This window comes from Phyllostomus hastatus, unplaced genomic scaffold (assembly GCF_019186645.2).
Source record: "Phyllostomus hastatus isolate PE091 unplaced genomic scaffold, TTU_PhHast_1.1 phas_contig_133, whole genome shotgun sequence".
Taxonomy (NCBI): Eukaryota; Metazoa; Chordata; class Mammalia; order Chiroptera; family Phyllostomidae; genus Phyllostomus; species Phyllostomus hastatus.
The window spans coordinates 1881776-1894314 of NW_025333577.1; the positions used below are offsets into that span (position 1 = coordinate 1881776).

A 12539-nucleotide genomic window follows, 5' to 3' on the forward strand; every position below is an offset into this window, starting at 1 on the left:
AAAGGAAAAAAAGTCCACCTACTGGCAACCAGGAAAATGCAAATTAAGACCAACGTCATCAGCCCTGAAGGATGTGGGTTGGTTGGGTGTCGTCCCACAAAGTGAAAGTTTGTAGGTTCAATTCCCAGTAAGGGCACATAAAATATTTTAAAAAACAAACAGAACATTTGTAAATTATTTAGATTAGTGGCAGGCATTAAAAATTGATAATGCTAGGTGCTGGAAGCAACCTAGATGCCCATCAGTAAATGAATGGATCAAAAAACTGTGGTACATTTACACAATGGAATTCTATGCAGCAGAAAAAAAGAAGGAGCTCCTGCCCTCTGCAACAGCTTGGATGGAGCTGGAAAGCATTATGCTAAGCGAAATAAGCCAGGCAGTGAAAGACAAATATCATATAATCTCACCTTTAACAGGAACCTAAACAACAAAACAAAGAAACAAGCAAAATATAACCAAAGTCACTGAAATAGAGGAGAGGCTGATAGTGACTAGAGGGGAGAGAAGAGGGAATTTCAGGGGAGAATGGGTAGGGTTTACAGGAACAAATTTAAAGGACACAGGGACAAAAACTAGGGGGAGGGTGGTAATGGGAGGGAAGTGAGGAGGGTTGGGTGGGTGGGCTGGAATGGGAATAAAAGGGAGAAAACTGTACTTAAACAAAGATTAAAAAAAAGTTCTGAAAAAAAGAAATAAAAGAAAATAATTATTGAAAAAACAAAAAAAATTGATAATGCTTTTTCTTCAAGGTTAATTGATATCCAACATGTCTTTTTTAATGATTATGACCCATAGTTTGCATCTAAACAGAAAAATTGAAATGTAAAATATTGCAACTACTCAAAAATTCATAAGATCATCGATATGTTCTTTTTCTTTTTTAATTTTTAAAAGGATTTTATTTATTTTTAGAGAGGGGAAAGGAGGAGAAAAAGAGGGAGAGAAACATCAATGTGCGGTTGCCTCTTGAGTGCCCCCTACTGGGTACCCAGCCTGACAACCCAGGCATATGCCCCCACTCGGAATCAAACCAGCAACCCTTTGGTTTGCAAGCCCAGCACTCAATCTACTGAGCCACACTAACCAGGGCCATAATGGAATGTCTATATTTTAGTTTAAAAAATAAATTAATTTAGTTTAATTAATTCCAAATGTAACACCCAGATATAAGTTGGGATTGTTATTTGAATAGAACCTTTTCAAATACTTACATTTATTTGTAAGTACCTCCACAGGTCCCCAGTTGGAGACATGCCAGAAGCTACCTACATATCAATGTGTCTTTCCCTCTTTTTCTCCCTCCCTTCCCTTCTCTCTAAAAAAATTTTTTTAGAATAGAACCTTTTCAAATACTTACATTTATTTGTAAGTACCTCCACAGGTCCCCAGTTGGAGACATGCCAGAAGCTACCTACATATCAATGTGTCTTTCCCTCTTTTTCTCCCTCCCTTCCCTTCTCTCTAAAAAAAATTTTTTTTAATTTTTAAAAGACTTTATTTCTTGATTTTTAGAGAGGGAAGGGAGGGAGAAAGAGAGAGAGAGAGAGAGACATCAATGTGTGGTTGCTGGGGGCCGTGGCCTGCAACCCAGGCATGTGCCCTGACTGGGAATCGAACCTGGGATGCTTTGGATCACAGCCGGTGCTCAATCCACTGAGCTACGCCAGCCAGGGCTCAATAAAAATCTTTTAAAAGAGAAATGTGATTGTTATACTGCTCTAATTTATTTTTAATGTATGTATCACCAATAAGTTTCCATTATAAATACATACAGAACTAGTTCAATATAATTCCTAAATTGTTTTATTAGCTGAATAAAATTTAAAACCTCCCCTCTTGATGTGCCTCGTTTGCACTTAGAAGCAAACTAAATACTAAACAAAAAACATTTTGTATAGAAATACATAGGAACACACAGTGGTACCTCAGTGTGCTGGCAGAATTCTAAAAGGACATCAAGCTGCCAACACTGTTTTTCTCTAGTAGTTAGAATTCTCATACTTTTGTTTTATAAAATATCCATAGAGTAGTACTCCTTCATAAACAACAGTTAACTTTATATTTCACACCTTAAAATATTAAAATCTTTATTAGGAAAAAGAATATGCCTATATAAAATAGTTTTCTGTTTTATAGGTAAAACAATTTTACGTTTATGGATAACAGCATTTCTTACTGTGTTGGGCACCATCACTGAGATTGGAGAGATGTGTTCTGTGGGTACCAAAGGTCCAGATCCCGTTTTGTTCTTCGCTGCCCATTACCTGTCTTCTCCATCTTGTTCCTGAATGGTTTCTTCTTTTGTCTCAGACAGAGCTTACTGAAGCTCACAAAAATGGTGGCGAGGTCATTTCCCAGCAGCCACTCCTTAACTGTTTTTCTGGTGGTCTGGCGAGGGGCTTCCAGCGCGGTGCGGCTGTGCGAACTACATTACCCAGAGAGCTATGCGCTGAGCGACCACGACGTCAAAGGAATGAAAGTCCAGGAAAAGGGCATTTTCACGGGGGCAATCGCACTGGGGTGGGGCTTCCGGACTGTTCCTGGTGGTCATTTTAGCGGCTTTCGGATTACGTTACGAGCTCAGAGGCTCCGGCTCCGGCTCCCACAGGTCTGGGTGCAGGTGATAGACAAAACGCGAGAGGAGGCTTTGAATCCACTTGCACAGCGACTGGTTGAGGGTAGGGGGAATCGCTGCCCGTGAGGCTGACCTTGAGACGTCTGTGCAGGGGTCCCCTCCAGGTCGCTTGGCTGTCACCACTCCACTCCTCCCCACCGTGGGGCGGCGGCCTTGCTGAGGTGAATGCGCCGGTCCCGGAACCTCCCCCTGGACCCCACCGAGCCCTGCAGCCTAGGCCCCGGAGTCCAAACTGTGAGGCTCTTGTGGGTGACACGTGTTGTGATGAGGTGGGAGAGCGTGACGGACTGAGGGGCCGCCGTGTAAAGACACACAGGGGTGGCTGAACAGGGAGATTCGGGACCCTGGTGTCCTTCTCGCTTCTGCAGGAAACTAAGTTTGGCTAGAGTTGCACTTGCAACGGCATCCTGGGGAGTTAGTTGTGTCTACCTTCCTAGGGCTCTGGGTGCCATGGAGAATTTGGAGGAAAAGAGACATCTAATATGATAGAGTTTGAAAAATCCCCCCCTCCCAAAGTCTGCTCAGTACAAGAACAGACTGTAGGTCCTGACCAGGTGGCTCAGTTGGTTTGAGCGTCATGCCATGCACCAAAAGATCACTGGTTGGATCCCCAATCGGGGCTCGTGCCTGGGTTATGGGTCGATCCCTGGTCCAGTGGGTCTGGGAGGCACCCAATGGATATTTCTCATACATCGAGGTTTCTCTCCCTCTCTCTCAAAAAAAAAAAAAAATCTTCAAGTGATGATTTAAAAAATCAAGAAAAAAAAAGAATAGACTGTAGGGGTTATGAAGACACTGAGGCAGAGGGAGGTTTAGTCTTTTTCCAAGGACACACAGTTGATGAGAGGCATTACAGAGGTTAGACAGTTGCCCCAGGCTACCTGGCTCTGGTGCCCTGCACGGGTATAGGGAAGGCCCCCATGCCTGAAACCTTGCCACCATGACATCTAAGATCTGACTCTTCCCTCAGGTTTCCATGGCAGCAGAAGTGCTTTTGGAGCCTACACAGGTAAGTGGAAGTGTCTCAGACCCTCATTGGTACCAATACACATTTTCTCTGGATTTGTGGTGTCATGAGTCTTCACCGGCATTCCTCCAGCCCTTAGTTTGGAGACCCTGGAGAATCCTCATGAGAGCTCAGGGTCTTGAGTCTAGGTCAGTGGTTATGTGGAGGGGTTTTCATTTTGAGCCATCAACAGAAAGGTGGAAGTTTATCACAAAAACAGGTAACAGTATGTGGAACTACTTGGAGGTGAGGCTTAGCTGGTTCAGGGAATTTCAGGGCTCCTTTCTGGTGAGAATGAAAGAGGAAGGAGGCAAGAGTCAGGCTTGGAATGACTGCTCTAGAAGTTAGGCATTTATTCTGGAGCCAGTAGAAGGCCTGGATAAGAGGAGGAAGGTGATCTTACCTGGTTCTTAAAGGGCTCCATCTGTCAAAGAGTGGAAAACAGTGAACATAATGATTAAAGGGAAGTTGAGAGAGAGAAGACACCAATGGCCCCAGGGTTTAGTATCTCCCCTGATTTGGGGATCTTGGGAGGAGGTTGGAAATGGGGGTAGATGTGTGGGGAGGTGGATTGTAAGCTTCAAGAGTAAGGTCATTCCTGGTTTTATCTGTCCTGGCAGGGATGTGTGACCTTTGAGGACGTCGCCCTTTATTTTTCCTGGGAGGAATGGGAGCTCCTTGATGAGACTCAGAGATGCTTGTACCAAGATGTGATGCTTGAGAACTTTGCACTTACATCCTCGCTGGGTAAGACTCTCACATCCACCCCTGTGCCCTGATTGAGTTTCTGTCTTTCTTCCTCAGGGGCAACTTTGTCTTTCTCATATCTAAACCATGGACACTGCTTCCTTCCCCAGTTTCATGAGTGTGTGCGGTGGTTACTATGGCTAGGCTGAATGCACGCCTACTTCTCTTTGTTTCCACTCCAACGCCCACTTCCCCAAAGCCTCATAGGGAAGGATTCAGGGATCAGGAATCTTGATGTTAGCCTAATGGATCCCACCTGTCTTGCTCTCTCCCTTGCTGAGTGACTGTCTAGATCCATAGCACTTTAGTGTCGCTCCTTCCTATACCTGACCTTTATTTGAGCCTGACTATGCCAGGCTCATAGTATCTCATGTGCATAGAATCATACACTAATTGTACTTCTGTGTCTGGCTTTTTATTACTTAGCATAATATGGCCCAGGAGTGTCCAACCTGCAGCCCTCAGGCTCCATGTGGCTAAGGATGGCTATGAATGCAGCCCAACACAAAATTGTAAATTTACTTAAAACATTATGAGAGTTTTTAAAATATTTACTTTTTATTATTTTAAAATATATTTTATTGATTATGCTATTACAGTTGTCCCTTTTTCCCTCCTTCATTCCCCTCCACCCTCACACCCTCTCCCACCCACATTCCCCCTCCCCCTTTAGTTCATGTCCATGGGTCATAAGTTCTTTAGCTTCTACATTTCCCATATCATTCTTACCCTTCCCCTGTCTATTTTCTACCTACCATCTATGCTACTTATTCTCTGTACCTTTTCCCCCTCTCTCCTCCCACTCCCCTGTTGCTAACCCTCCAGGTGATCTCCATTTCTGTGGTTCTGTTCCTGTTCTACTTGTTTGCTTAGTTTCTTTTTGTTTTTGTTTTAGGTGTGGTTGTTAATAATTGTGAGTTTGCTGTTATTTTACTATACATGTTTTTTACTTTCTTTTTCTTAGATAAGTCCCTTTAACATTTCATAAAATAAGGGCTTGGTGATGATGAACTCCTTGAACTTGACCTTATCTGAGAAGCACTTTATCTGCCCTTCCATTCTAAATGAAAGCTTGGCTGGATAGAGCAATCTTGGATGTATGTAGGTCCTTGCCTTTCATGACTTGGAATACTTCTTTCCAGCCCCTTCTTGCCTGCAAGGTCTCTTTTTGAGAAATCAGCTGACAGTCTGATGGGAACTCCTTTGTAGGTAACTGTCTCCTTTTCTCTTGCTGCTTCTAGGATTCTCTCCTTATTTTTGATCTTGGGTAATGTAATTATGATGTGCCTTGGTGTGTTCCTCCTTGGGTCCAACTTCTTTGGGACTCTCTTGAGCTTCCTGGACTTCCTGGAAGTCTATTTCCTTTGCCAGATTGGGGAAGTTCTCCTTTGTTATTTGTTCAAATAAGTTTTCCACTTGTTGCTCTTCCTCTTCCCCTTCTGGTACCCCTATGATTCAGATGTTGGAATGTTTAAAGATGTCCTGAAGGTTCCTAAGCCTCTCCTCAGTTTTTTGAATTCTTGTTTCTTCATTCTTTTCTGGTTGAATGTTTCTTTCGTCCTTCTGGCCCACTCCATTGATTTGAGTCCCAGTTTCCTTCCCATCACTATTGGTTCCCTGTACATTTTCCTTTATTTCACTTAGCGTAGCCTTCATTTTTTTCATCTAATTTGTGACCAAATTCAACCAATTCTGTGAGCATTCTGATCACCAGTGCTTTGAACTGTGCATCTGATATGTTGGCTATCTCTTTGTTGCTTAGTTATATTTTTTCTGGAGCTTTGATCTGTTATTTTGTTTGGGCCATTTTTGTCTTGTTGTGCCTGTTACGTATGAGGGGCGGAGCCTTAGGTGTTCACCAGGGCAGGACAACCCATGTTGCTGGGTTGTGACGCTGTATGTGGGGGCAGGGTCGAGAGGGAACAATGGTGCTTGCTCCACTTTCTGTCAGATTTCTGTCCCTTCTGCCGCTTCCCCCAAGCAAACTGGGTCTTTCTGGTGCTGATTTCCATGTGAGTGTGCTTGTGTACATTCTAGGACCCTGTGGGTCTCTCCAGTGAACTCTCCTGTGAGTCTGGGAGTCTCTCCCAGCACCTCAACCCCCACAGGTGTTCCCAGTTGGTGCCTTGAGGCTTTATTTCCTGGCGCTGGGACCCTGGGTTGTGCAGTCTGTCTCACTCCACAGCCTCGCCTGGTTTATCTTTGTGCGAATGTGGGACCGCCCAGCTGTCAGCTGCCTTGCACACGTCCCTCGCTTCACAATCACTGCCTCACTGGGTCTGCTTGTTGCCACCCCATGCCCGGGGTCTGCAAGCCGCTGCCTGTGTGCCCAGTGTCTGCCCACTTCCGTCTTGCGCTCTTGGTGCCAGCACTTTTTGTGCTATGACCCCTGTCTACCTGGCTGCCTGACTCCACCCGGCCTGCAGATCTGGATGAATGTGTCTATTTTAACTCCTTGGTTGTTGGACTTCTATACAGTTCAATTTTCTGTCAGTTCTGGTTGTTATTTTGTTTTTAAATTGTTACCCTTATTTTGGTTGTGCGTGGAGGCACAGCGTGTCTACCTATGCCTCCATCTTGGCCAGAAGTCCATTATGAGAGTTTTTTGTGATTACGTGTCACAATGTATTTAGTGTGTAGCCCAAGACAGCTCTTCTTCCAATGTGGCCCAGAGATGCCAAAAGATTGGACACCCCTGTAAGGTTCATTTGTGTTATAGCATGTGTGAAAGTTTTCTTTATTTTTAAGACTGAATAATATTCTGTTGTATGTCTGTACCACATTTTGTTTATCCATTCATTCATTGATGATCGCTTGGCTCTTATTAAAAATGCTGATATGAATATGGGGTACAAATACCTTTCATGTCTCTGCTTCAATTCTTTTGAATAACATCTGGAACTGGAATTGCTATATCATATGATAATTCTATTTTTTTAATTCTTTGAGTAACCACCATACTGTTTTCCATATCCATATATTTTTTAAAGATTTTATTTATTTATTTTTAGAGAGGGAAGGGAGGGAGACAGAGAGAGAGAGAGAAGCATCAATGTGCAGTTACTGGGGGTCATGGCCTGCAACCCAGGCATGTACCCTGACTGGGAATCAAACCTGCGACACTTTGGTTCGCAGCTCGGGCTCAATCCACTGAGCTACGCCAGCCAGGGATATCCATATTTTCATGCACCATTTTATATTCCCACCAGCAGTGCACCGAGGTCCTAATTTCTCTCTTCCTGGCAGTGTTTATTTTCTGTGTTTTGTTTTTTTAATAATAGCCATCCTAATGGGTAAGTTGTATTTTATTGTGGTTTTTATTTATATTTCCTTAATAATTAGTGGTGTTGAGCACCTTTTATGTTCTTATTGGCCATTTGTATATCTTCTTAGAGAAATATCTATTCAAGTCTCTTGCCGCCATACCCCTTTTTTAAAAAGATTTTATTTATTTAGGCCCTGGCTGATGTGGCTCAGTGAATTGAGTGCAGGTCTGCAAAGCAAAGGGTTGCCGGTTCAATACCCAATCAGGGTACATGCCTGAGTTGGAGGCAAGGTCCCCAGTAGGGGGCACACGCAAGGCAACCATCATTGATGTTTCTCTCCCTCTCTCCCTCCCTTCTCCTCTCTCTAAAAATAAGTAAATTTTTTTTTTAAACCTGCATATGGAGGATGTTGGTTCTCCTCATGGTATCTTATAGGTCTTTATGTTCTGTTCACTTTTGTGCAATATTTTTATTTTCTCTTCCTCATATTTGATATCTTCAAGTTTACTGACTGGTTTTCATTTGCTCAAACCTGCTTTTGAAAATCACCCTCTAGTGATTTTTTTTTCATTAGTTATTGTACATTTCAGTTCCAAAATTTTTTCTTGATTCTTTTTTATGTTTCCTATCTCTTTACTGATATTTCCATTTTGCTCATGCAACACTTTCTTGACTTTGTCCACATTTTCTTTTAGTTCTTTTAGCATCTTTTAGACAGTTGTTTTAAAGTCTTTGTCTAAGAAGTACAATATCTGGGTCTCAAGGTCATTTTCACTTGATTTTTTTCCCCTTAGATTGAGCCATACTTTCCTGTTGCTTTGTATGCTCTTTGATTTTTTTCTGAGAACTGGATATTTGTATCTTACCATGTGGCAACTCAAGAAATCTGTCTCTATCCCCTAGAATTTGCTGGGAGGAGGTGGTTTTGTTTGTTTATTGTTTAATGGTTGTAGGTTGCGTCTGTGCTAGAGATCAGTCTGAGGTATAAACTTATAAACTTAACATTGTCTTGGTTTTTTTTTCTGAACCTGTGCTATTCCCTGGGCATGCATGATAATTTTCTAAATTTCCCTATATGATTGAGTTTGAATGTCCTGGTCCTTTAAATTCTGTCTCCCAACAGAAGAATAAGAAAAAAATTAAAGAAAAGGAGATGGAGGGAATAGATGCCTACCTTTTAAATTCCCTGCAAAGTCAGTTCAGCCAGTGAGGTAGGTAAGGGCTTTGCAACAATGGTGGTGTGGTTTGCAACAATGGCTACCCACCTTTCTGTTGCACCTCCACCATCCAAAGCAAAATTGAACCCTGGCTGGTATTGCTCAGTGGATTGAGCACCAGGCTACAAACCGAAGTGTTGGTCACTGGTTCTGTTCCCAGTCAGGACATGTGGCTGGGTTGCAGGCCAGTTGCCCAATAGAGAGTGCTCAAGAGGCAACCACATATTGCTATTTCTCTCCCTCTCTTTCTCCTTTCCTTTCTCTCTCTAAAAAAAATTATAAATAAAATATTTTTTAAAAATGCAGAAATGAGAGCACAGATCCCAGAGGCCAGGGATCCTGGTTTGTGCAAGCTGCTCCAGTTACATGTTCACGACTGCCGGCTTCTGGGCTCAGGGTGGGGAATTGTGTGAGTTAGGGGATGGATGGCTGATGCCACCTAACAGGTGAAATTGATCAGAATTAAATCAATTTAGCATGTTGCACGCCTTCTGTGGGCTCTAGAGTTGCAAAATATTTATGGTCATATTGATTCTATCAGTTCAGTTGTTGTCTAGGTAGGGAGACAGATTCCTGATGCTTACTACTCTGCCATCTTCCCTCTTTCTGTGCCCAGAGGTATTTTTTGTAGTATTTGAATATCTTTCCTGTGATATGTTGTGTGCTGAGTTGTTCTGGGCCACTTTGGCTATTGACCTGTCCTGTCTTTCCGTTAGGGATCAAATCACCAGGTCCTATGCAGTTGCTCATCTGGGGCGAAGGGGGGAGTCTCTGTGCTTCACAGTGTGGACATGACTCCAGTCTCAACAAGAGGAGCTCAGGGAGGGGCCTAACTGAGGTGAATAGCAATCGGAGGATGTGACATTAGGGCTTTGGTCACATCATACTAGGAACCTGTCCTGTTTGACTTATGTTTTGGTGCCATTTCATTACAGGTGGTTACCTTACATCTACCTTCCCTTGTCCAATCTTGACTCTCTGCTGACTTATCATTTTTATTCTCAGTCCATCCCTGAGGCTAATCCCCACTCTCTGGACTGCTTATCTCACTCAATCCTCACATTATTCCTTCCACAGTGCTTTCCAGCGTTGTTTTGTCCTAAAGTGTACACATACTTTTTAATAACCCTTGACACCAGTTACTTTGTTCTATTCAAATTTTCCTGGGCCTGGATGTAGACTTCTTCACAGCATTACATGTCAGCAGCAGATAGAATCCTGCTCAAAGCCATGGACAGAAGAATGACTTATAGAACATGCCTTTCATCCTGGGACCACACCCTTTTCTTATGTTCTGTGCCTGATAAGGCCTGCCCAATTTTGTGACCTTAGTGACCCAGTAGTACACAGCAACTGCTTTGTCAATCTGACCCCAACTCCCTTTTCCTGAAAACAGCCTCATGGACTGGTTCTTAATGTGTACATTTGTGATGGTTTTGCCCCCTCCCAATAAAGTTAACATGTACTTCACCGTCACTTCTGTGCTTTCAGGCTGTTGGAGTGGAGTGGAAGGTGATGATGTACCTTCTGAACAGAGCATTTATTTAGAAGGAGCATCACAGAGCAGGACTTTTATAGCAGGTTCAGATCTCCAGAAGATCCAGCTCTTTGAGATGTGTGGGCCGATCCTGAAAGATATTTTACACTTGGCTGAGCATCAGGGAACACATCTTGGGCAGAAAACATACACATGTGAGAAACTGTTCTTCATGGCCAACCTTCAACAGTACAGGGAGCAACACATTAGAAATTCTGTGGACAGAGCTTTGTTTACAAAGAGCTGCAGAGTCTATGCGTCAGAGAAGCCCTTTATTTGTGGGGAGATTGGGAAGGACTTTTTAGCCAGGCTGCAATTCTTTCATCAACAGATCACTCACACTGGGAAGAAGCCAAACAACAGTAATGAGTGTGAGGCTGCCTTTCACAGTGGAAAAAGTCTTCACAGCTGGGGAGAATGTGAGAAGACCTTTAGGTGCACAGACACACTTGCTCAGAACCAGAGAGTCCTCGCTCAAGAAGGGCTTTATGAATGCAGTAAATGTGGAAAAGCCTGTACCCGAAGATGTAACCTAATTCAGCACCAGAAAGTTCACAATGGAGAAAGGCCTTTTGAATGCAGTGAATGTGGGAAATTCTTTACCTACTATTCCAGCTTCATTATACATCAGAGAGTTCACACTGGAGAAAGGCCTTATGAGTGCAATGAATGTGGGAAATCCTTTAGCCAAAGCTACAGACTCAATAGTCATAGGAAAGTTCACACTGGAGAAAAGCCCTATAAGTGCAGGGAATGTGGAAAATCTTTTAGCCAAAGGTCCAATCTCATTCAACATCAAAGAGTTCACACTGGAGAAAGGCCTTATCGGTGTAGTGAATGTGGGAAGTCCTTTACCCAAAACTTTAGCCTTATTTACCACCAGAGAATTCATACTGGAGAAAGGCCTCATCACTGTGGTGAGTGTGGGAAATCTTTTAGCCGAAGCTCCAGCCTCATTCACCATAAGAGACTACACACTGGAGAAAGGCCTTATGAGTGCAGTAAATGCGGGAAATCCTTCAAGCAAAGCTCTAGCTTCAGTTCACATAGAAAAGTCCACACAGGAGAAAGGCCTTATGAGTGTTTGGAATGTGGAAAATCCTTTAGCCATAGCTCCAACCTCAAGAACCACTGGAAAGTTCACACTGGAGAAAGGACTATTGACTGCAGTGAATGTGGGAAATCCTTTAGCTGCAAATCTAACCTTGTTAAACACCTGAGAGTTCACACTGGAGAAAGGCCTTATGAGTGTGGGGAATGTGGCAAATCCTTTAGCCAAAGTTCAAGCCTCATTCAACACCGAAGAGTTCACAGTGGAAAAAAGCCTCATGAGTGCATTGAATGTAGCAAATCCTTTAGCTGCAAATCTGACCTCATTCAACACCACAGACTTCACGCTGGAGAAAGACCTTAGATGTATAGGGAATGTGCAATTTCCTTTTAGTATAATTACACTGGAGGAGAGAATTTGTGAGGGAGCCATTTACCTGAATTACAACCCATACATCAGAAAATCCACAGTGGAAAGATCCTTCTTAAATTCGGGGTATAGGAATCTTTAAGGAACTGTTTTACACTTTCTGACCTGCCCAGGGCCCTTGCTAGATATATGTCACTACCAGTTTCTACAGCAGAATTCATTTCACCTCTACCACCTGGCAGGTCCACACAGTGTGCATCAGTCACCACCTTAGCCACCTCAGGGAAGTGGACCTCTAGGTACTCTTCCAGGGTTCTTCTCATTCCTCTCTCTTTTATAAGTTAGGTCATGGACCTCACTCAGTTTTGTCCCACTGGACCAGATCAGAGTTTTGCTGGTGACTTTGTCAAGAGGACCCTGTTTATAAGGACATGTTAATTTCATATGACACTTACTTGGACTTTCCCAGCTTCCAAGTCACCAACCTGGAAACTGCCTGCCACTTATTGCCTTGGATTTTATAAGAATAAAGGCATTATTGTTTAAGCCGCCTTTGACTTTGGTGTTGTATTTACTGTGTGAGCTGGTTTGGAAACAGTTTGGCTCTGCCAGATTAAGGAGTAAAACATTTGTCATGCAGGTTCAAAGCTCTGTGTGCCTCAGAGATGACAGAATGATGGAAGAATATTCCTCTCTATACATTGTTGA

The 12539-nt window shown here is 43.1% G+C and overlaps 1 protein-coding gene across 1 annotated transcript in view; it reads left to right on the forward strand.

Moving 5' to 3' along the window:
* The window catches only part of LOC123825994 (zinc finger protein 717-like), a 58654-nt gene that overhangs the window by 11753 nt on the left and 34362 nt on the right, over positions 1-12539 (forward strand). The window contains exons 2-4 of the mRNA XM_045849657.1: positions 3609-3647; positions 4265-4391; positions 10366-11819. Coding sequence (XP_045705613.1) covers positions 3609-3647; positions 4265-4391; positions 10366-11819 — 1620 coding nt within the window. The remainder of the gene's footprint in view (positions 1-3608; positions 3648-4264; positions 4392-10365; positions 11820-12539) is intronic.